At 40.7% G+C, this 21,048-nt stretch overlaps 1 protein-coding gene across 2 annotated transcripts in view; it reads left to right on the forward strand.

Moving 5' to 3' along the window:
• The first annotated feature begins 2,221 nt into the window (after positions 1 to 2,221).
• The window catches only part of FNIP2 (folliculin interacting protein 2), a 112,481-nt gene continuing 93,654 nt past the window's right edge, over positions 2,222 to 21,048 (forward strand). For both annotated transcript variants that reach the window (XM_033134315.1, XM_033134317.1), the window contains exon 1: positions 2,222 to 2,407. In XM_033134315.1, the coding sequence (XP_032990206.1) occupies positions 2,295 to 2,407 (113 nt within the window). In that variant the 5' untranslated portion in view covers positions 2,222 to 2,294. The remainder of the gene's footprint in view (positions 2,408 to 21,048) is intronic.

Here is a 21,048-nt window from a genome sequence, read left to right on the forward strand (position 1 = left end):
CTAAGAGATGAGGCAGTAACCAATGGATGACAGGCAAAAATGTGGGTTTGAAGAGGCCTTGAACCACCAAGTAAAGAAATGATGAGAAAGGGATTGGAGAGCTGTCTAGAGCCGTCTCCCAGGACCTTGCTAGTTAGGATTTTTGTACACCTTTAAAATCCCAAATGAGAGGTGTGTGTGGCTAGAACCAGGATGAGAAAGAATGTGGTGTTGAGAGGAAGCAAAGGGAAAAAAGGGGGAGAGGGGGACCCTTTGAGCTCCTTTTTTCTCCCCTAACTGAAGTCTGTTCTTAATCATTTCAAATAATTTCTCCTTTTATTGTTGCCCAGTCAGGACCAAAATTGAGGATGATGGCTGGGGCAGGCTGTCTTTTTCGATTGCCTCTTTTGGATGATCCTGCACAGTTGGACTGAACCGGAACTGAAACAGCCCTTGGAGGTGAGGGACAAGGGACACCGTGCCAAAATCCTCTCAGTGTGCAGTTACAAAAGCTGCTAGGCACATCAAAAATATGCAGATCTTCATTTGAAAAATAAAGGACATTGATTTTATTTGTATACTCCAAGGATGGGGTACGGGAGGGTGGCATGTTGCTGGACCATAATACAACCTGGGACTGTGTCTTAATCAAGTCAACAGATGAGGCCAATCGCATCTTTACAGGATACTGACCAATACTGGCAGCCCTGTGAGGTAGACACTTCCAGTAAACAGAAACAACCAAGTTGCAAATCAGAGTTCTGTGTACACTCCATCGTGTACAAGGATGATTGCTCACCAGCATGAGTACTTAACCCACTATTTTAACAGTAAAAATCTGAAGGAAAAAAGTGAGTTTCAATTTCTATCGTCTCTCCCTTACCTTTGTGAAATTTCAGCACATCATCACTCACAGGTTTCCATAGCCGGAAACCCACACAGTCAAAATTGATAATGCAAATTAAAATGAGCCCAGAAGAGATGTTTTTGATTACTTATACCTATGGAATACACTTGCCTCTTTGAGTCCCACGAGCTCTCCCCTGAACAAGTCTAAGAGAATCCAGATGGGAAACTGTTCACTGCTCATGAAGAAGGAGCCAGGAGAGGCAGGGTCCGGAATCTTACGAACTTTATCTCTATTATCCATAATCAGAAAAGCTGGAGAGCTAAGGTTGTAACGTAGACTAAGAAGCTGCTTTTGAGTCTGGTAAGGTCGTGACCATCACAGGCTGTTTGGACAGTTCTGCCCGAGGTTGAAGTTCTCATGGCGATTGGATGGGACTGGGAATAAAAGTGAACTCAAATATACTCAAATACAATAACTTCTCCCTACCCCAAATCTAATAATATCTACCATTGATAACAGGTTGTTATTATGTGCCTTGATTGTTAAGTCTGCACTGGGAACGCGTTCCCTTGTTATAAAATAGCTTAAATTTCTAAATCTATGTAGTGAATTCCATGGGTTCACTTTCACGTGCAACTTTTTGTGTAACTATGGTATGGTGGCCTAAGATGTCGAACAGAGCAAAAGATTCGAATAAAAAGTTAAAAAAACCCCGGAGAAATCTAATGCAATCTGGTAAAAACACGCCAACACCTTGGGTGTTGTGAGATTCAAATAGTCCAGTGAAACAGCAACCTCGTGTTCTAAACCCTTTCCCCCAACACACGCTTTCTATCCAGGAGCCGTTGCACCTGCACAAAGCGAGGACTCAAGTTCAGGGGCTTTGTCTCAAAAGAACAAAGATCGGCCCAGCTGCGCTCTCCTTGTTTCCAAAGTACGAAGCCACCTCGGGAACTGCGCCCCTGGAGCAGCCCACCCCGGCCGCTCGACGCCCGCCCCCGCCCCTCCGGTCCCTTTAAGAGCTTCATCCTCCCCCGCCCGCCGCGTGCCAGGAGCACGGGGCCGCCCGATCCGGGCCGCGCCTCCCGCCCGGGTTACGTGAGCCCGGGGCGGGCAGCCGCCGGGCCAATGGCCGCCGCTGGGGTAGCCGCGCTCCTCCCGCGCCGCCGCCTCCGCCGCCGCCGCCGCGGCCGCCGCCGTGGGGCTGCGGGCTCCTCCCGCAGGAGATAACTGTCAGCGCGCGAGGCAGTGGCGGCGGCGGGCCGGCTCCGTCATATGACCGGCCGCCGGCGGCCCCGGCGCCCAGCAGTTCCTCAGCCGCAGCCCGCGCTCCCGCAAGGCTGAGCGGCCGTGCCGCCGCCGCCGCCGCGATGGCCCCGCCGCCGCGGCCGTCGCCCCCGGCTGCGCGCTGAGCCGCCGGCCCCCCGAGCGCCACGGCCGGAGCTGCAGCGGCGGCGGCAGCATCATGGCCCCGACCCTGCTCCAGAAGCTCTTCAACAAAAAGGGCAGCGGCAACGGCGGCAGCTCCGCGTCGGCGTTTGCCCAGGGCAGGGCTCCCAAGGAAGGACCCGCCTTTAGGTGAGGGGGCGCCGAGGGACGAGTCTGGCGCGGGACCCGAGTTGGCTGCGGTGCCCGCCGGGGAAGGGCAGGGAAGGAGGGGAGTGGGCCGCCCGGGACATCGTAGCCCATCGCCGGCACCCGGTCCTGGGGCTTGGCATCGTGGACGCGCCGGATCCGAGTGTGGCCCCGAAACCTCCGTGACCCGGAGGCTCCTTCCTTTTCTCTCTCCCTCCGTCTGTCTTTCCGGACTGCTCTGGGTTCCTTCCTTGTTTCAAAGAGTTGTTCCTTGGGGTTCTCGGGCATACGCTTCCTTGGCTATGGAGATGGGGGATTCGCTGGGAATTAGGGGTGAACCCCTTCCCAGCAGAGCCGCCTGGGCGCCTCTGCGGGCGCTGCAAAGCTGTAGCTGTCATTTTGAGGGCAGCTCCAACCTATTGTGTACGTGACAGTATTTTGAAGTTGTGAAGGAGCAACAGTCAACGAGAAAGGCATCTTCCTTCCTTCTTGCTCTACATGAGAAGCTCGCAAACGGATGAATGAAAGTATGTAATTTCCACAGCATTTGAAAGGTTGATGCCGCATGATGTGTGCAAAGGGGGAGTAAAATGATTTTTACGAAATGGCTGAGATTTCAGTTTAACAAAGCTGATGCATAGATTTAATAGACCCGAACTCCGAACACACACCTCTGAATAATCATACCTACTAGCCTTTATGGAGCGTTTAAGATCTTAAATGACTTATGTCGATTTCTCGTTTATTTCACTAACAGCCCTGGGAAGTCGGTATTACGTTCCCCATTTTACAGGTGAGAAAACTTAAAGAGAGTTAAACAGTTTGCCCAAGATCCACAGCTGTACGTGGCAGAGCCTGCATTTTGACCCAAGCAGTCTGAACACAGAATCCAGTCTTTAAAATCTCTTTGCTCTTTTGCTATCGGGGGCTAACTTTTAAAAGATGCCTTAAAATTACGTATACTGCCTTTCAGCACACAGGTTAAGTTTATTTACCTTTAACTTTTTTTTTCCAGCAAATTTTTTTATTGAGCATCTACTTCCACCTCTAACTCTGCTAGGTGCTTTTTGGCCAGTGTCTTGCAAAAGCAGTTTAGTATAAAACAGGTATAGACCCAGTATAGTAAACCTTTTTAAAGTTTCAAGTGAAACTTTGAACAAATTTTGGACTAAGTTTTATGTTCTAGATTTTGCCTTTCACGAATCCATTCATTTAAAACACACACAGCCCCTCACTGCATTTATGTGAACCTTAAAAACCAATATTCTATATTTGCGGGGCGGCCTGTGTGTACGTGATGTTTGGAAGGTGAATTATAAGGACGTTAAACTACCTTAGTGAACTTCTCCTATTTCCTTTAGGCTAACTGAATCTTCATAATTGTAGTACAGAATTCTATTCCTTCTGTAGCTTTGAGTAAAAGTGATGCTGGCTGGCTGTGTTGCTTCTCAGAATGGTAGAATTACTTCAGACCCAGGGTGTGTAATTTCTTCTCTTCCCTCCCAGTAACCCAGACTTGATCAAGGGAACAAAGCCTGCAGAGAAAAGGGCATGTGTGTTACAGGTGTCTGCTTTGGCAGCCATTTGTCAAGGGCATTTAAAGCCATTTTAATGCTAGTGGAGATGGTTGAGTTACATTGTCATTGTTTCCTGTGCTCTCTGCCCAGTTGCCCACCACTATTTCCTCTATCCACAAATTTAATTCAGTGTATTTTGAACAAAAAAAAACTGTGGCTATATTTAGGGCCTGCCCATATTAGGGAAATTGATTCCCGCCTGGTGGGAGCATTTTCAGTATAGTGTTCTGACTTTCCATTGGTGTCTGATGAAGAACATAAAATTGTGCCAAGGACTGGTTTTTTGGGGTTGTTTTTTTGTTGTTGTTTTTTATAATTGACCTGATTAGGATTTTCCACAAGTTTTTGAGGTAAATGTTTTTGGGAGAATTGAAGACCTCAGTTGAACATCTTAACGTGATGATGGCCTATCAACTTTGTCCCTGCTAAGGGTCCCCATGGAAAAAGAAGTAAAGTAGCTCCGTCAGTAAAGACCCAGGAAGATGGGGACAAATCAGCCAGGGCACACCAGATCAACAGGGACACCCAAGCAGTCTTTCCTCCTGCCGTCTTCCCCTCACTTAACTCTTAGATGCTGGGTAGCCCTCCTGGGGAAAGCCTCCTGGAAAATTTCCCCTTCTTGCCTTACAAAATAATGACCTTGTTTTTGTCTTATCCAGATTTTACCAAATAGGAGCTAGTACATGCTTTTTGGAGAAGTGGGTGCCTCATACAGATCATTAACTGCCCTTGGGAGCCCACTTTGTCGTTGAGTAGATTTTGAGAAGTCAAGGTAAAATCCTTAGATTAAAAATCTAGTATTCCTAATATGAATTTGAATTTGTATCCTTCAGTGCCATTTAAATACAGGATGTAACTTGTAGATCTTGAGAATGAAGGGTGCCCTAAAGATTCAGATTCAGCTGGACTTTTTAGGCAGTTTTGTAGCATATATTGCCATATATTTTGGGGAGAAATCTAAGTGAAAATAAGATCCAACTTTAGGTACATATTAATGTGGTGTTTAGTGTATATATATGTGTGTGTGTGTGTGTGCGCGCGCGCACGCGCACACGTGTGTATATAATATATACATATATGTCTTTCAGAGTTTATAGAAGCCTTTTATATGTTCTTTCTGTGATGAACTTGGACTAGTTATTTTAAACTTTTCTCCACATCTCTGGCGTTCTGCCCTTCATCAAGTTTTGCCCGAGATGTTCCTCCGTTCACTCTTGGGCACGGCCTAGTCACTGTCCCGGGTTTCTTACTGTTCTCTCATTCCTCCAGGTTTCACATACTATCGCTGATTAGAGAACTGTGTTGTCCAATATAACTAGCTTCTATCACAGATCACGTTCAGATCTTCATGTTTTCTGGCATTCCATCTAAAGAGAGAATCATCACAGTCAAGATTCCTTCTTAAGTGTATTTCTTTTAGGATCTTGACAAAGAGCCCTTTTCATAGCTTTCAGGAGAGAGGTTGCTAGGAAAACAGAAAAGGAATCAAAAGAGATTGAATTTACATGTTTGGGAGAAGTAGTTAGGAACACTATGTAATTATGGCATTTGTGAATTGTAAGCTCTATGTAAAATTATAAAATTGCATCATGGTCTTGAAATTTGAGAGAATTCTCTTATTTGCTGGTCTTCAGAATGTTTTCACTTTTAATTAAGTGATATACATAAAAATGTATTTGAATAACTCTTTGTTCCACAAAGATAAATTAGAACAAAAATAATTTGTTTAGTAGCTCAAGTTAGAAGTAGAGTTGGGTTCTTGGTTACCTTGGATTTAAAGTCAGCATGTTCATTTAGAAATTTTTAAAAGCCAAGATATGCCCAGTGAAATGCATGTTTGGTTCAAGTTTGAAGTTTTATTTTAAGGTGTTTCTTTTGTTGTTTTTCTTTTTCAATGTCTCTGGTAAATTAGTAGACTTGTTTCCACCTGAAATGTATATGCAACAGGGAGGTCAAAAAGATTGTGAGTTATCAAATGCTTTATTTTGGATCAGTTAGATGAGGTGAGTAAGCATATATATCACCTGGGATACGAGGAGTAAAGGAAAGCATTTCAGCTGCTTGGCAGCTGGCTGTGTAAATGATGGAAAGAGTAGACCCCTCTCCTCCTCCTCTGCAGTCCTGAATGGCCTAGTTAGTGCCAATCCACATTGCTCTGTTAGAACAACTTTAAGTAATCTGTTACCAGGTTAGTATAAATATGATCTAATCCACTTATCGTCATTATCAAATAGCATCTGATGCCCGTGTGCTTGTGGCTTTGTGCTCCAGTTGTACAATTCAAGGTAGGACACCCTTGTTCCCACCTACTGGAGTTTACAATCTAAAGGAAAACAGGTTTTAAACCAAGATGAATAAACAGCAAATAGCACATTGGAAAGTATAACAAGAAGATAATTCAAACACCGAAAAAGTAAACCTTTACATTAGGTACAGCATTAAGAATTCACAGTTCTCATCCTTGCTGCGACTGAGGCCAGGACCAGGACTTACTCTTCCCTCCCACAGAGGAAAATTACACACAAGCGCTTCCAGCTCCCAGGATACAAGCATTTCTAATGAGATTTTTCTAAGGTAGGGTAGAGAATATTCTGGAAAAACTACAGTTTAGTTGCACTAGGCTCATATTTTTAATGTCTATAACATAAGATACGTGACACATAAATAGCAGTTTTGATTTCTTTTTACTACTTTCTAAAAGTCTTCCTGGAAGTTTCCTTGCCTGTTGTTTTGGTTTTACTGGCACACTCATTACATCATATCTCCTTGTTCTGAAACGAGCCATATACCATGGGGGTTTATGAGATATTTTTGGCAGAGGTACAAAAGCGATTGTTCCATCTAATGCAGTGTGTTCTGTTAAAAGCACTTGGGAGACAAATTGAGGAGACCATTGATGTAGTGTGGCCTCACGCATCACGTGCGAGCAAACACGTCTCTTCATTTCTCTCGTCCTCTGTTTAGTCATTTGTAAAGTAACAGCACCTATGTAATAGGGTTGTGGTGAGGAGGTAATATGAGTGTGGAAATCTTGGAAAAGAATAAAATGCAATACAAAATGATTTAAGTATTACCAAGAGCCTTTTAAATCATGGAATTCAGTATTCATATTGAGGCTTTACTAGAATTGAACCATTTTTCAGAGACCGTTTTCTTTCTGTAGGTGGGAGACTTGAGATAGAAGTGAAGTGATATGCATTTATTTACTTATGTTTTTACCTTGATGTTGTCGATGAAACAGAGACCCCAAGTTTTCAGAGGAGTGTTAAAGACATTTAGCAGGCAGTAACTCAGACGTGGATGGAGGTCACCGGGAGTTCAGAAATATTCTTAGGAGTCTGGTGTATTTGTATGTAGAATTATTTGCAAGTTTTTCTTATCAAGAATACAGTCTTATTTAGCCAAAGGGGAAATTTGTTAAAATAAAAACAAAAAGGTATAGCCGTATAATGGATGATACTCTGCAGCAGTCAAATCATTATTTTATATATAGTTTTATATATATATGTAAATGTATATTTTATGTATAAATGTATATGTACGTATATATAAATATACATATATATGAAGTGTGATAAAAAATACAGTGAATGCTGCTGCCGAGTGCCATCCAACAGAAAGGCAGGGATTTTCAATACAGGAAGTGGCCTGTTGAACATTAGTAACAGTGTGTGACAAGTTTCAACTTGTTCAGTGCAGACAGTCGGGTGTGAGCTACGGTTGAGAGAAGGTGTGTTTTAAAGTGTCCCGTAAATCATGGATCACGTACAACCCATGAAATTTTGTTTCAAGCTGCAAAAAAGTGCTAAAGAAACACACAAAATGTTAAAATTAGTTTATGGGGATGCTGTAGTGACCATGATGTGGCCCTGTGTGACCTCTGGCTCTTCCCCAAAGTCAAAATGTCCATGAAAGGTAAACGTTTGGAATCAATTCAGGACATCGAGGCAGCCAGGACAGCCCAACTAAAGACACTCACGAAAGAGGCCTTCTAGAACTGCTTCAGAAAGTAGGAAGGACAGTGGCATACATAAGTATGTTTGAAGCGAGGGAAAAGCATTTTGAGGGGGATTAATGGCAATGTGTCTTTAACTATAATACTTTTTTTTAACTTAAACATTCACCGTATTTTGTGATCACACCTCATATACACATATACCAATGCACATATACATACACACACATATGTGTATATATGCACACACAGAAATGCATTCTCAATGCATTTTTCTCAGAAAAAGTAAAAACGAGATATAAACTGATGTGAGCAATATTTTAAAACTCGAAGTGTGTAATTGTTTATGCATGTGTGGAGGGTTAGGAACACTACACCAGCATTAACAGTGGTTGTCAAAGGGCAGGTGGAAGTTTTTTTCACTCTTGTGTGTTTTGTTTTTTTGTTGGTATTTTGGATTTTGCTCTAATGAATTTGTTACTTTTTTTATTTAAATTATTTCAAATGTTAAATAGTCTTTGGGGTATTTTACACTGTGAGGGAGGGAGTAAGCATAATATTTGTGGAGAAACCTGATATAAAAACTGTAGAATTTTCCCTCTTTGGTAAAATAACTGGTATTTCCTGTTATTAAAAGTAATATGCTATGAATTTTAATGTACTTAAAACCAAGTTCATGATAAACCTCAGGAGGCCAATTTAATTGGTGATGTTGATCATTGTAGGCAATATACATGAGCAAAATGTTTATTAGTTGGGCCGGTCGCTGCTTCTCCTGAGCCTCAGAGCCCTGTGGTCTTCACCCTCACCAGGTCTCGAGCTGGTGATGGAGAAAGATCTAATTAAGATTTATTTCAAATGTGTTTAGAGAAAAGCGACACCACCTTTTAGATTTGGGGAAAACTTGGATAAGTTAAGGGGTTTGGATTCGATGTGTTTAAAGCTAAGATAATGTGTTACAACTTTACGTTTTGAAGTATGAATTGGTCATTTTACACATTGTCATTTGACTTCATAGGGGGTCTTGAGAGATGGTCCAGGCATGTGGCCTTGTGTTGCACAGGGTGTAGATCTAAAGAGAGCATTGGCTTTTGTTGTGGCTTTAGGTTGTGTGTCTCATGGCTTGCTTGTGAGGTCAGTTTAAGGAAACCACTTTGCTGTTGTGTTTCCTTGGCAAAGGAAGTTGTAAAAGATTGTCTTTACAACTCAGGAAAGTCTTCAGCTGTCAGTGTGAACTCCTGGTGGGTGAATCTGATTTGGGAACTGGTCCTGTGCTTATTTCTCCAGCCATTGTTTTTCTTGGTGTGGGTGAAAAGGAACAAGTGTTTTATCCTGATTGTACAAGTCCCTTGCCTGGTGTGAATTGTTAGGCTTGCACTATGAGATCATGTCCTTGGCTGTACAAGTCAGTCTTTTCCTTTGTGTATAACAGTCCTGAAATACTAGGTGAGATCCTACTTTCCAAACGTTCTTTATCTCAGGTTTGTGAAAAATGATTATTACGCTAAAGAGGAAAAACAGGATGGACTTTTCCAGCTAACTGGGCATGAAATAGTGATTTCCCTCAACTCCACCCCATCTGCAAATGGAACATCCATGACTCACTTCTCAGGGCCACACAGGCACTTTTGTAACCAGGGCTTGAAGGGGAGGGTGGGATGGCGATGGAAGGAGATGGGCTGGCATCCCACTTGTGTTCAGCCAGAATCTGTCCAGCTGCCTTCATAATGGACTTCTGGAAAAGGACAATGTGCCTTCTCACACATCATACTACATATTTTTTTTCTTATTGCATTTTCTGTTAGTGCCAAAATAATACACTATATTAAGTGCAATAAATGCAGCCATTAATGCTCTGTATGTTACATCAGATTTTAGTATTAGCTGGAGTCTGGAGCCCTGGTTATCATATTCCTCTCCCTTTAACTGTATGCCTTCCATTCCTTTACATATTAAGAATATTTTTTCTAGTTATATGTCCCTGAATCTTGCTTAATTTGTAGATTGTGCTCTAGAATAAATGCTCAGCGTAGTGGTATAAAGAGATACATGTACTTCTTTCTGAAGATGATTTTCATCTAAAACTTTTTAATCATAAATAAGAGCATTTCTTTATTTGATATACTACATCTTTCAATAAATGGTCGTTGGTGTTTGATTGTCCCCTGATATCTAATTGAAAATGATCACCAATTCATGAGGGCTGTCTAAGTGAGAGTGGTCATTGGGGCAGGGGAAATTCATCCCCCAAAAGCTGTGGGGGACAGACTGAGAACCTACGTATCTGGTGAGGCCCTCAGTCTAGTTCCCAGAAAGGATAGTTACATGTTGGACATTAATAATTTATGCAGCATATGTCGACAACCTTAATTCTGTGTATTTTTGATAGAAATATTTTTCTGGGAAAATTGATGGTCTACTTACTTGAATGTACCCTAGGTTATATTGTGTACGTGGATATCAGCAGAAATTGAACATGTACATGAATTTACATGACAATTTAACACAACTTAAGAAATACAACCAACTTTGGACGTCTCTGTTTGGGGAGGAGGATTATCACTTTGTGAGGGGTGTAAATGTCTAACTATTAGATTGTTTTGTACACCTGAAACTTAAACAAAAAAAAAGTATCTGCTTTTCTTTGATTTAGGTATACTAAAGACCCTGTGATGCTACATGCAGCATTGCCAAGGTTTAATGGTCAGTTACTTGTTTAAATTTATTTATTTGTGGCCTATTCTGCCAAAAAGGTATGTGTGTGTGTTTTAATATTTCATTCATGAAATATTTTCACAGAACACATTAATATTTGCTTTGACAGTTTTACAAACAAAAACCTAGAATTTGCTTATAAGTACAAATATACTATATATCAGTTAAACGGAATTGAGTGGATTTTTGCATTTTGTTGGATAAATTCTCTTCACTAAAGTTTTTATTCCGTTGTCATGGCAACTCTATTCCTTCACAAGTTGAGGACCAGTTAGATGTTAACCTGCACATTCCTCGAGAGATGAAACAGGTGTTGATTTAGGATGTGTTAGGAAGAAGCAACAAAATCAACAGCCTAATCAGTTCTGCTTTTAACGCACCTATAAATACTTCATACTGTCAACTCTCTCTCCCTGGTGGATCCAGAAAATTGGACATTTTCTTTTTTCTATCTTACACTTGAAAAGTTTGGGGTGATAGGGAAAAAATTTAGCTCTTATTTAACCATCCTCATTTACTCAAGGTCTTTAATCAAATATGATTGAGAAACAGTGGAAATATTTTTAAAATTTGCCACTTTAAAGCATACATTTGAAAGTAATTGAATGAAGCGAGGAAATGTACATCTTACGGTTAGAGCGCAGACACGCGAGTTCTAAATCCTAGCCCTGCCTTTGTATCTGTAGTGCTTAATGCAATACTTGGCACGAAGTTGCCTATAATAAATACCTGTTAAATGAATGAATGTAAGAGTTTTACAAACTGATGATCCTTAAAGATTCTCTGGTATTCCAGAATCTGATCTCTTGAAATATTAATGTTTTATAGTAGGGAACTACCTTTCTTGATGTTTCTGGTGTGCATTGTGATATTTTTTTTAAAGGGAATCTGTTATAGACAACTCAACTTCCTTCTTTCTATTAATATTAATGAGTTGTTTTTCTGGTATCAGATTCAGAGGATAAATACTCCAAAGGACCTGTCCCCTTCAAAACAAACAAACAACAACAAAAAAAACCCCACACAAAACCCGAAACTAAAAACGACACTTTACTAATATATCTGAGATCCAGTTTTAAAATCCCACAGCTATTAAATATGACCTACTGAAAAAGTATTTAACTTAAATATCTGCAAACCTCTGAAATTATTAGCTGTGTATTGATAAATGTGAAACACTGTTCTATACTTTTAGGATCTATTTGAATTTTTGTGTGGCTTGGAAAAACTGAAATATATTATAGAATGAAATTAGCCAATTGGTTCTTTCAAATTTAGGATATAGCATGCTCAATTATAAAAGCAGTATTGGTGTTCTGAACCCTGTAGAGACTGTTTGCATGTTACATGAAGTAAGTGCTTTAGAAAACAGGTGGACTCATCTCTGCTTTCCATGTATGATTTTTCCATTTGAAAAAACTGACTTAAAAATGGGTTTATACATCTGACCTGCCCTTTAAGAAGAGTATAGCCCAGACTAACACACCATTAATGATGGCCTACACTGTGTGAGGAAGCAAACCATGAGTAAACATTCTCCCCAAGCATATCAGGCAATGACTGTTTACTTTAGAATGGTACATTGAGTAAGTTAGTTGCTAGGGCAGAAGGTGGTAGTAGGGAGCTACTGTCTCTGCCCAAAGTGGGGAGACTGACCCTTGGCAGCCACTTGGTTCTTTCCAAATGTGCAGGGCTCCCTGGAGCTCTGTGAACACTGGTGCCTGTTCTGGGATACTGCACATTGCTCAGTGCTGTGTGTTCCTGAAAAATTGTTTACAAATTAAATTATGATTTTATTTTGTTCAAGATTATTCATTTTTAAATGCACCTGATTAAAAAAATCAACCAATCTAAAATTACATACATTGAAATATAAGCCTCTTGCTTCATACCCTTATTCTCCCCAAAGTCGACCTTTATGCCAGTTTCTTTCATATCCTAACAGAAATACTCCATAAAAATACAAGAAAAAAAATAATCTCTTTCATGTCACAGAAAATGGTAGTTGCTGTGCACACTGTTCAGCATTTCGCTAGTAGTTGCCTAGCATTCCATTGAATAAATCCATGTACAATACTTTATTTAACCCAGAGGTTCTCAAGTGTGCCTGGACATTACAGTTACCTGGAGAGATTTAAATACCCAGACCGCGCTCTCAGATCCTGATTTAATTGGTCTGGCTTGGGGCCTACATGTCTGTCTTTCTGAAACCCTCCCCAGATAATTTTTATGTACAACCAATCATACTAATTTTAATCAGTCCCCCATTGATGGATATTTAGATTGTTTTCAGGATTTTTTTGTTAGAGATAGTGAAATTCCAGCTCAGAAGACCCCTCTGCATAAGCTCAAGTATATTTCTAGTATAAGGACCCACGATGGAGTTTCTGCCAAATTGCTCCTCAGAGAGGCTGTACCTATTTATATTCCTGCCAACAGCATAGTGGCTGTTGAGTGGCGATGATTTAAAGTACCCTAACGAAACAAGACTGGGGGGGGGGGTTGGTGAAACTCAGTCCCCAGTGCCCTGTTGGTAGTTTTCAGTCACTTGTGTAGTCCACCGTCTGTGCCAATTGTTTGAAGCTCTTGAGCAATTCAGTATGGCAGCGCTTTCTAGACATAAACGTGCTTGTACTTTTTTGACCGCAGTGATTTAAACAAAAAAAGTTTTCTGCATAAAGTTGTTTAAAAAAACAAATAAAATTTCATGCATGGAGATGTCCTTTAGATATTATCATTATAATGATAAAAATCTAAAAAGAATCCTAACAGTTGTCTAACAATAGGAAAGTGGCTAAAATGTGATGTTTGCTTCATGGGATGTTATATAATGGTGAAATGATTATGAGGATTGTATTAATATAACCAAATTTTATATTTAATGCATTGACATATAATTAAATTAAGCGTAATTTACTATAATGAATATATTAATTATATGTAATTATCAACCAATTATAATGAACATATCAATACTTAAAATGTCACTACAATCAAAGGTTTGATGTGTTAAATGAAAAAAAAACAAAATTGGTGCATACAAAATGACTATATAGCAAAATATGTACACGTATGACCAAGGACTACAAAGGAAAACAAAAATACGACAACTGATATGATGTGATAGCATGCTTGCAGGTAAATATCCTTTTAAAAAAAATCCTTTATTATAAAATTGTGTGGGCAAATAATAAAATTAGGAGAAAAATTGGTTTTATAATGCAAATAGCCATTTATGGTTTTAAAGATGTACTTTAATATTGTAAACTTTGTTAATTAGTGGATATATTATAGCATATGTATGTAAATGGTTTCTCTGAAATCTTTTAAGATGTCTGTAGCTACCTTTCAAGAATTTTAAAAGAAACCCCAGAAATATTTGTGGAAAATGAAACTATCATGTGTTGGGCACTGTGCTGAGTTCCTTCTACTTACTCATCTCACTCATGTCCCTTGTTATCCTTTGAGGGTAGACGTTAGCTAATTTGAAAGGTTACAGTAATTGATAGATGAAAACTTGAGGCCTGCTGGAGATTACCGAGTGGTTAACTAGTGATGCCGGGGATGCAAACCCGGGTCAGTGAGTTCTTTCCTGATACATCATCTGTACGTACCTAAGAGGTTAAAATTCTGTGCAGTTTATAAGGAAGTATAAAGTCTAAATACTATTTCTAGGAAACTTCCTGTTTAATTGTGCAAATAATAGATGTTAAGTTTTAAAAAGTAATTGGTAGTACAAAACAGCAGTTCAGGACACGTCTCTAAAGTCAGGTGGAGATGAAAGGAAGAAGTAAGGGCTATTTAGTCTGGCTGGTTAGGGGAGGCTTTACTGAGGAGACAGACTTGATGGATACCATTCAGAGAGGGAGGGAGCAGGAAGACTTTTTGCCTTAGATTGTTCCTGGATTAATGAATGGACCAGCTCTGTGAAATAAGAGAGCTCCTGTGAGGCAAGATCCACTGCGACCAGATTGGCTGAGCCTTGCAAGCATTATTTTAAGTTTAAAATCTCAGTGACTCCAAAGAGTAGATGGGAGGGGGTGCAGGTGAGGGGAGTCTTCAATCTATACTTTGAGGGTTAAGAGGAAGAGCGGGGACTTTGTTATGGATTTGTATTCTTGACTTCAAACCTGGCTCTTGCACTTGCGACGTATGGCACATTATCCATTCTGAGATTTTTCACCTGTAAAATGGATGTCAAATTGTTTTTTTTGTAAGGTTGTTCTGAAGACTAGAGATAATGTATGTCAGTCGTACCTACTACACAGTGCTTGGCACCTATTATGCATTTGATAATAGCAGCTCTTATAACTCTCAGAGCCTTCAGTATTATCTGTCTCTTCCTGCAGCTACTTCCCTAAGTGAATCCCATCTCAGGATTGCAGGGCCGTGGCAGGCAGCTTGTCTCCCTCCCAAGGTGGGCCCCCTCTCTGAAGGCACGGCATCGGGGAGCCACTGCAGTTTGGAGTGGTGGATTGCTGAAGCAGCTTGCTCAGCACCGGTACCTTAACTTAAATTTGGGGGCTGGGATCCAAGTTAGTGCTGTGTTACCATCTATAATATCAGCAAGCAGAACCTATTTCTGTTCTGTAGTCTTTCCTCTCTGCCCCAATCCTAGACCTCTCTTATCTCCAAAGGGAAACAAACAAAAGTGATACAACCCAGAGACATCATGCTCCCACCTTCATGGTTTCGCTCCCAGCCTGTGGCAAAATCCATACTTGGTAAACCTATCAGATCTATCTATATATCTTCATCCCTATCTCTGTCTTTCTCTCTTTGTCTCTGTCTGTCTCTTCCTCTCTTTAAAAATGAAGACTTTATTTGTTTAGAGAAGTTTTAGGTTTACAAGAAAACTGAGAGGAAGCTACCGAGATTTCCATAATCCTCTGCCCCGCACCCCACAGCCACCCTCATTCATTATCAGCATCACTCACCGAGGTGGTACATTTGTTACCAAGGACGAACCTACACTGACACAATACTCACCCAAAGTCCATAGTTTACCTGAGAGGTCACTGTTGGTGTTGTACATTCTTTGGGTTTGGACAAATGTATGATGACCTACCATGTTTCGCCGAAAATAAGACCTAGCCGGACAATCAGCTCTAATGTGTGTTTTGGAGCAAAAATTAATATAAGACTCGGTCTTATTTTACTAGAAGACCAGGTCTTATATGATATAATGTAAAACCGGATCTTATATGAGACCCTGTCTTATATTAATTTTTGCTCCAAAAGACACATTAGAGCTGATTGTCCGGCTAGGTCTTATTATCAGGGAAACAGTGTATATCCATCATTACAATATCATACCGAGTATTTTCACTGTCCTAAAAATCCTCGTGCTCTGCCAGTTCATTTCCCCATACCCCCAGAAGCTCTTATTCTATCTCAGGAGCTCCTGTTTTGTAAGTAATTTCCCAACAGTTCTGCTTCTCGTATTGATTAATTTCCCAAACATTTAAAGAGCCAGTTGTGGCTGTCTCCTAATATTCCATACTTATGCCAACGAGAGGAGTTTGTGTTTAAAGACTGAGTAATTCAGTTACTCACAATAGATTTTTACAAACAGAAAAGGCAGGTGGGGGTGGGATGAGAAAGGCATTTGTTTCAGAAGCCAGAAAACGGGGAAAGTTCCAGCTGTCCAGTAATCTTATCTTGCTGAAGTGCTAAGTACTGCCCCTAATTCATGGGGGTGCTAGTTTAGATAATGTGCCAAGGGAAGTACGCAACTCCTGCTTGCTCCAAATAAAGCTGGGGAAAAGCAGTCTAATTCCATTAAGTACAAAGCCAGTTTTTTCATCATTGCGTCTCCCTTCTTCCAGTCTTCCTCCCTTCAAACCCAGGTTTGTATTGGACTTTGCTCTTAGAGCTGATTGCTGAACTGTGCTGCTCTTCAGGTTACTCCAGTGAATATTGGGTTTTACAGCTCGGACGCTTAAAGTCAATATTGTGTTTAGCACAGTGGCAGCAACGGGAGTTGTTTGGAGATTGCCTTGACCCTGTAGCATGCTAAGTAGCTGTTTAAGAGGAATGTTCTTTTCAGAGTGATTGGTAAAATTAGCACGTCATTGTCAGAATTGTTGTGGTCCAGTCAGCAGATCATATGGCAGGTAACTTCCCAGGGGTTAAAGTATTGCCAGGACGCGTTAGACCTGTTGAGCTCTCTCCCTTCAGGTTAGAGACCTTTATGTGCGAGGCACTGGGCCTGGAGTGCCCCATATACGTTAGTGGGGGAGGGGCAGTTATTCTCCAGGAGAAGATGGCAGGGTCTCTCCTCTTTTTCAAAACAAATCCCAAAGTATTGTTAATCTATCAGTTATCCCCCCTCTGTTCAGAAGACTCCCCATTTCTCCCCCATCCTAGAAATACTGGGATGTGGGACCTTGACCAACTCTGCCCTAAGCATTGGGGCAAGCAGACTTCATTTTTCTTTTTTCTTTTCTTATTTATTTATTTATTTTTGCGGGCTGACATTCTCAGTGACAATCCATCAGATTAATTCCTGTGCGGCCTTAGTGGGGCCGAGGAAGAGGTCATTTGACCTACATGGGTTTAGGCTCTGGGTGGCCTAAAATCCTCACAGCTGGAATTCCCCACCTGGTCCCATCCAGTCCAGAGCCTGGTCCAGGCTAGCTTACTAGGATTGGAGGCTGAGTTTTGGCATCAAAGCTTAGCAAGTAATTAAGTGTTTAGATATCTTCCATTGCTTTCTCTGAATGTCGTTTCCTTGGGGACTGAACTGGTATGCATGGAGGAATGTACATGAGGCATATTTCAGAGGAAAAAATGACACGGGGGTGTGAAAGTGAAGGAGAAGCAATTGTTAACAAAATGCATAAGTAATTTTTAAAAAGTAGTAATATATGAAATAACTTAAAGGTTTTTGAGCCTGAGAAACCTGGGAGAATTATATCATAATTTATGGAAATAACACAGCTTTAAGGAGAAATGACTTTCAAAAGGGAATATATATGTTTGCTTTCGCACATCCTGAATCTGAGATGCAGTGGGGATGGGCACTCCATGCAGTGATGTTCAAGAGGCAGTGGTTGTCAGGGGAGATGTGAAGCCAGTGTTTGCCAGAGGGCCCGGGAAAGCCATATTTTGCTCCTAAGATTTTTTCTGTTCTCTTACCCAAAATTACTTTTGTCAGAATTCTGTTTTTTTTTCCAAACTCAGTTCACGTGCCACCTCTGATTTGTCTTTGCTGAGTGCCCCAAATGGGCCTGCCTCCTGAACCCCCTAACTTAGTGTTCTTCCTTTTCGGGCGCAACATTTTACTAGCTGTTTTCCTTATTATCCAAACACTACCAGGTTATATGCTGAGTGCAAGAAACTGTATATGTAGAGGTCTGACAATCAAGTTTACAAACTTCTTGCAACAATGTTGCTACCGTGTTTCCCCCGAAAATAAGACCTAGCTGGACCATCAGCTCTAATGCATCTTTTGGAGCAAAAATTAATATAAAACACGATCTTATATAAGACCTGGTACCCGGTGTTATATTATATCATATTATATAAGACCCGGTCTTATATTAAAATAAGATTTTAAATAAGATTTTTCTTATTTTAATATAAGACTGGATCTTATATTAATTTTTGCTCCAAAAGATGCATTAGAGCTGGTGGTCTGGCTAGGTCTCATTTTCGGGGAAACACAGTAACCTTTTTTGATATCAAAGGGATTACTCATTATGAATTTGTACCAACTGGACAAACAGTTAACCAAGTGTACTATTCGGAAGTGCTGAAAAGGCTGCGTGTAAAAGTCAGACGACCTGAACTTTTTGCCAACAATTCATGGCTCTTGCATCACGACAATGCACCAGCTCACATGGCCCTGTCTGTGAGGGAGTTTTTAGCCAGTAAACAAATAACTGTAGTCGAACACCCTCCCTACTCACCTGATCTGGCCACCAGTGACTTCTTTCTTTACCTGAAGATAAAGGAAATATTGAAAGGAAGACATTTTGATGACATTCAGGACATCAAGTGTAATACAATGACAGCTCGGATGGCCATTCCAGTAAGAGTTCCAAAGTTGCTTTGAAGGGTGGACTAGGCACTGGTGTCGGTGCATAACTTCCCAAGGGGAGTGCTTTGAAGGTGACCGTAGTGATACTCAGCAATGAGGTATGTAGCACATTTTTTAGGATGAGTTCGCAAACTTAATTGTCAGACCTCCTATGTCTCTGTAGTGTATAGTACAGCACTGACTACATTAAGAGGAGCTAGAAAATGTTCAAATATATTTATTTGAACTTGTTTATTTTCAACTAGTACCGCTGTTTAGAGGAATACAAATTATCAGCCATTATATAAAGTTCCTTTAAATGTTTTGCACAAATTTGCCTCTTTGTATCTTTAAGAACATCTCCCAGTGTTTGTATTTCAGAATTTAACTAATGTTTTAATCCTGCTCATGCCTCTATGTCGATCCCTTTTTGTACTTTCTTTTCAGCTACAGTTATGTCCTCAGGAGACTTTTGTCTATAGATCATTTTATTTTTTTATGCAAGTTCCACTTTTGATTTCTGAGGTTCCCCACCAAGAAATGTGTGACGTATTCTAATAAGAATATACTTGTTTTGGAGTTTTGGTCTGTCGTAAGAATAGCTTGAACAACCCTCTTTCCCTAAAGTGACCATGCCTTTGCCCAAACAAACTCATTTGCCACCTATCTGTTCAAAGAACCCTGAAAGATCTTACTGTGTTTTCCCTCTAGTTGGGTATTTTCCCTGTAAAAATGCTTAGTACCACTGTGTTTCCCCCAAAATAAGGCCAGGTCTTATATTAAGTTTTGCTCCAAAAGACGCGTTAGGGCTTATGTTCAGGGGATGTCATCCTGAAAAATCATGCTAGGGCTTATTTTCTGGTTAGGTCTTATTTTCCGGGAAAGATGGCATTTGTAAATATGGCCCTAACTTCGGCCAGTCTGTCACTCAGATCAGTTATGAAAATGTTAAGTTCAATCTTCACACCCATCACTGAAAGACCATTCTATTTATACTTCTCCTTCGATAGAAATGGTTGTTTATTCCTACTTTTGTTTTCTGGTCCTAATCCAGTTCTCTGTCCAAGATAAATATTCTCCCGGCTTCATGCTCTTTTAGCCTCATAAAAACAAGCGACCAGGTACCTGTGGGTTAATACAGTTCACATAGTAAAACATGTTTGGCAGATGAGATTCAGATGAAAAAGGAATGCTTGTTCTGGTTTCTCGTGGCCGTAGTTTAAAAATACATCCTAAATTTACTAGTAAGTTTATTAGTACATAAATCATATACTCTTACAGCTTCAAGGGACTATCAGAAGTTAGTTCCTCCCATTTGAGCTTTATGCATGTCAATTTTTTTAATTAAGTGAACCAACAAGGCCTTGAAAATGTTTATTTCACTCATAAGTTGTGGCTGTCCTCAAATGGTGTTGAGAATTGACAGTGGTTTTTATTCCAGTCGTCACTCTCTGCAACCTTTATTCTGTGAGATTCTTTTTTTTTTCCCCTAAAAAAGTAGTGACAAATTAACCAGAGTTAAAGGTATTGCGATTTTGACCTCCTGGGGTTTCCTTCTCCCTGTGACTCTTTGATTTCCTCTTAATGATGCTCTCGCTACCTTTACTTTGCCACTTGATTGACTTAGATGAGCGAATTTCTTAGTGGGCAGAGAGAGGATAGGAAACACACGGAGGAGAGATTACTTTCTGAATCTTGTCTCTCGAGGGCCTAAGATTTCTTTTAGTCCCCAAGCCTGTGATTCGAATTTTACATCTGAGACAGAAGCTCCAGAGACTCCAGGTGGCTGCTGCCATCTCCCTGTAGTCTAGGAGGTGGCACATCAGGGATTGGATCTTATACTTAGCTGTTGATGAGAAAGTTAGGAATATTCCCTGCCCCCGCCCCCCATGACTGCAGTTAGCCAGAGGCTCTCTTAATTGAATCGTTTCTTTTCCTTAGCAAAGACAAAGAAAGAGTTGTTTAGCCTGTGAAATGTAGCGGTGACAGTTTCAAAGCAGAAACGATCCATGCTGGAGGTTTAGGAGGCTGAAGTTACGAGTTACACGTGACACAAGCCAGTTTTCCCCCGTGGTTTCCTTTTCTATAAATAATGGTGAGAGAAGGGTGCGCATTGGGTTAAATAGGCTGTTGTGTGCTAAAGACCAGTATTTCAGAGAAAGCGTAATGGATAAGGGACTTAGCTGTAATAACTTGCGCTTACATGGCTTTTATTTTCCAAAGCAGTTATATGTATGTTATGGACTAGGAAACAGGCTCACTGGCCAAGGTCACAGAGAGTTTTCCGTATGGGTAGGGCCAGCTCTGGAACACAGACCTCTTGATTCCTGCATTGGGCCTCAGCCAGTTTTTAGTCCAGTGGGTATGGCAAGTT

Source organism: Rhinolophus ferrumequinum, chromosome 18 (assembly GCF_004115265.2).
Source record: "Rhinolophus ferrumequinum isolate MPI-CBG mRhiFer1 chromosome 18, mRhiFer1_v1.p, whole genome shotgun sequence".
Taxonomy (NCBI): domain Eukaryota; kingdom Metazoa; phylum Chordata; class Mammalia; order Chiroptera; family Rhinolophidae; genus Rhinolophus; species Rhinolophus ferrumequinum.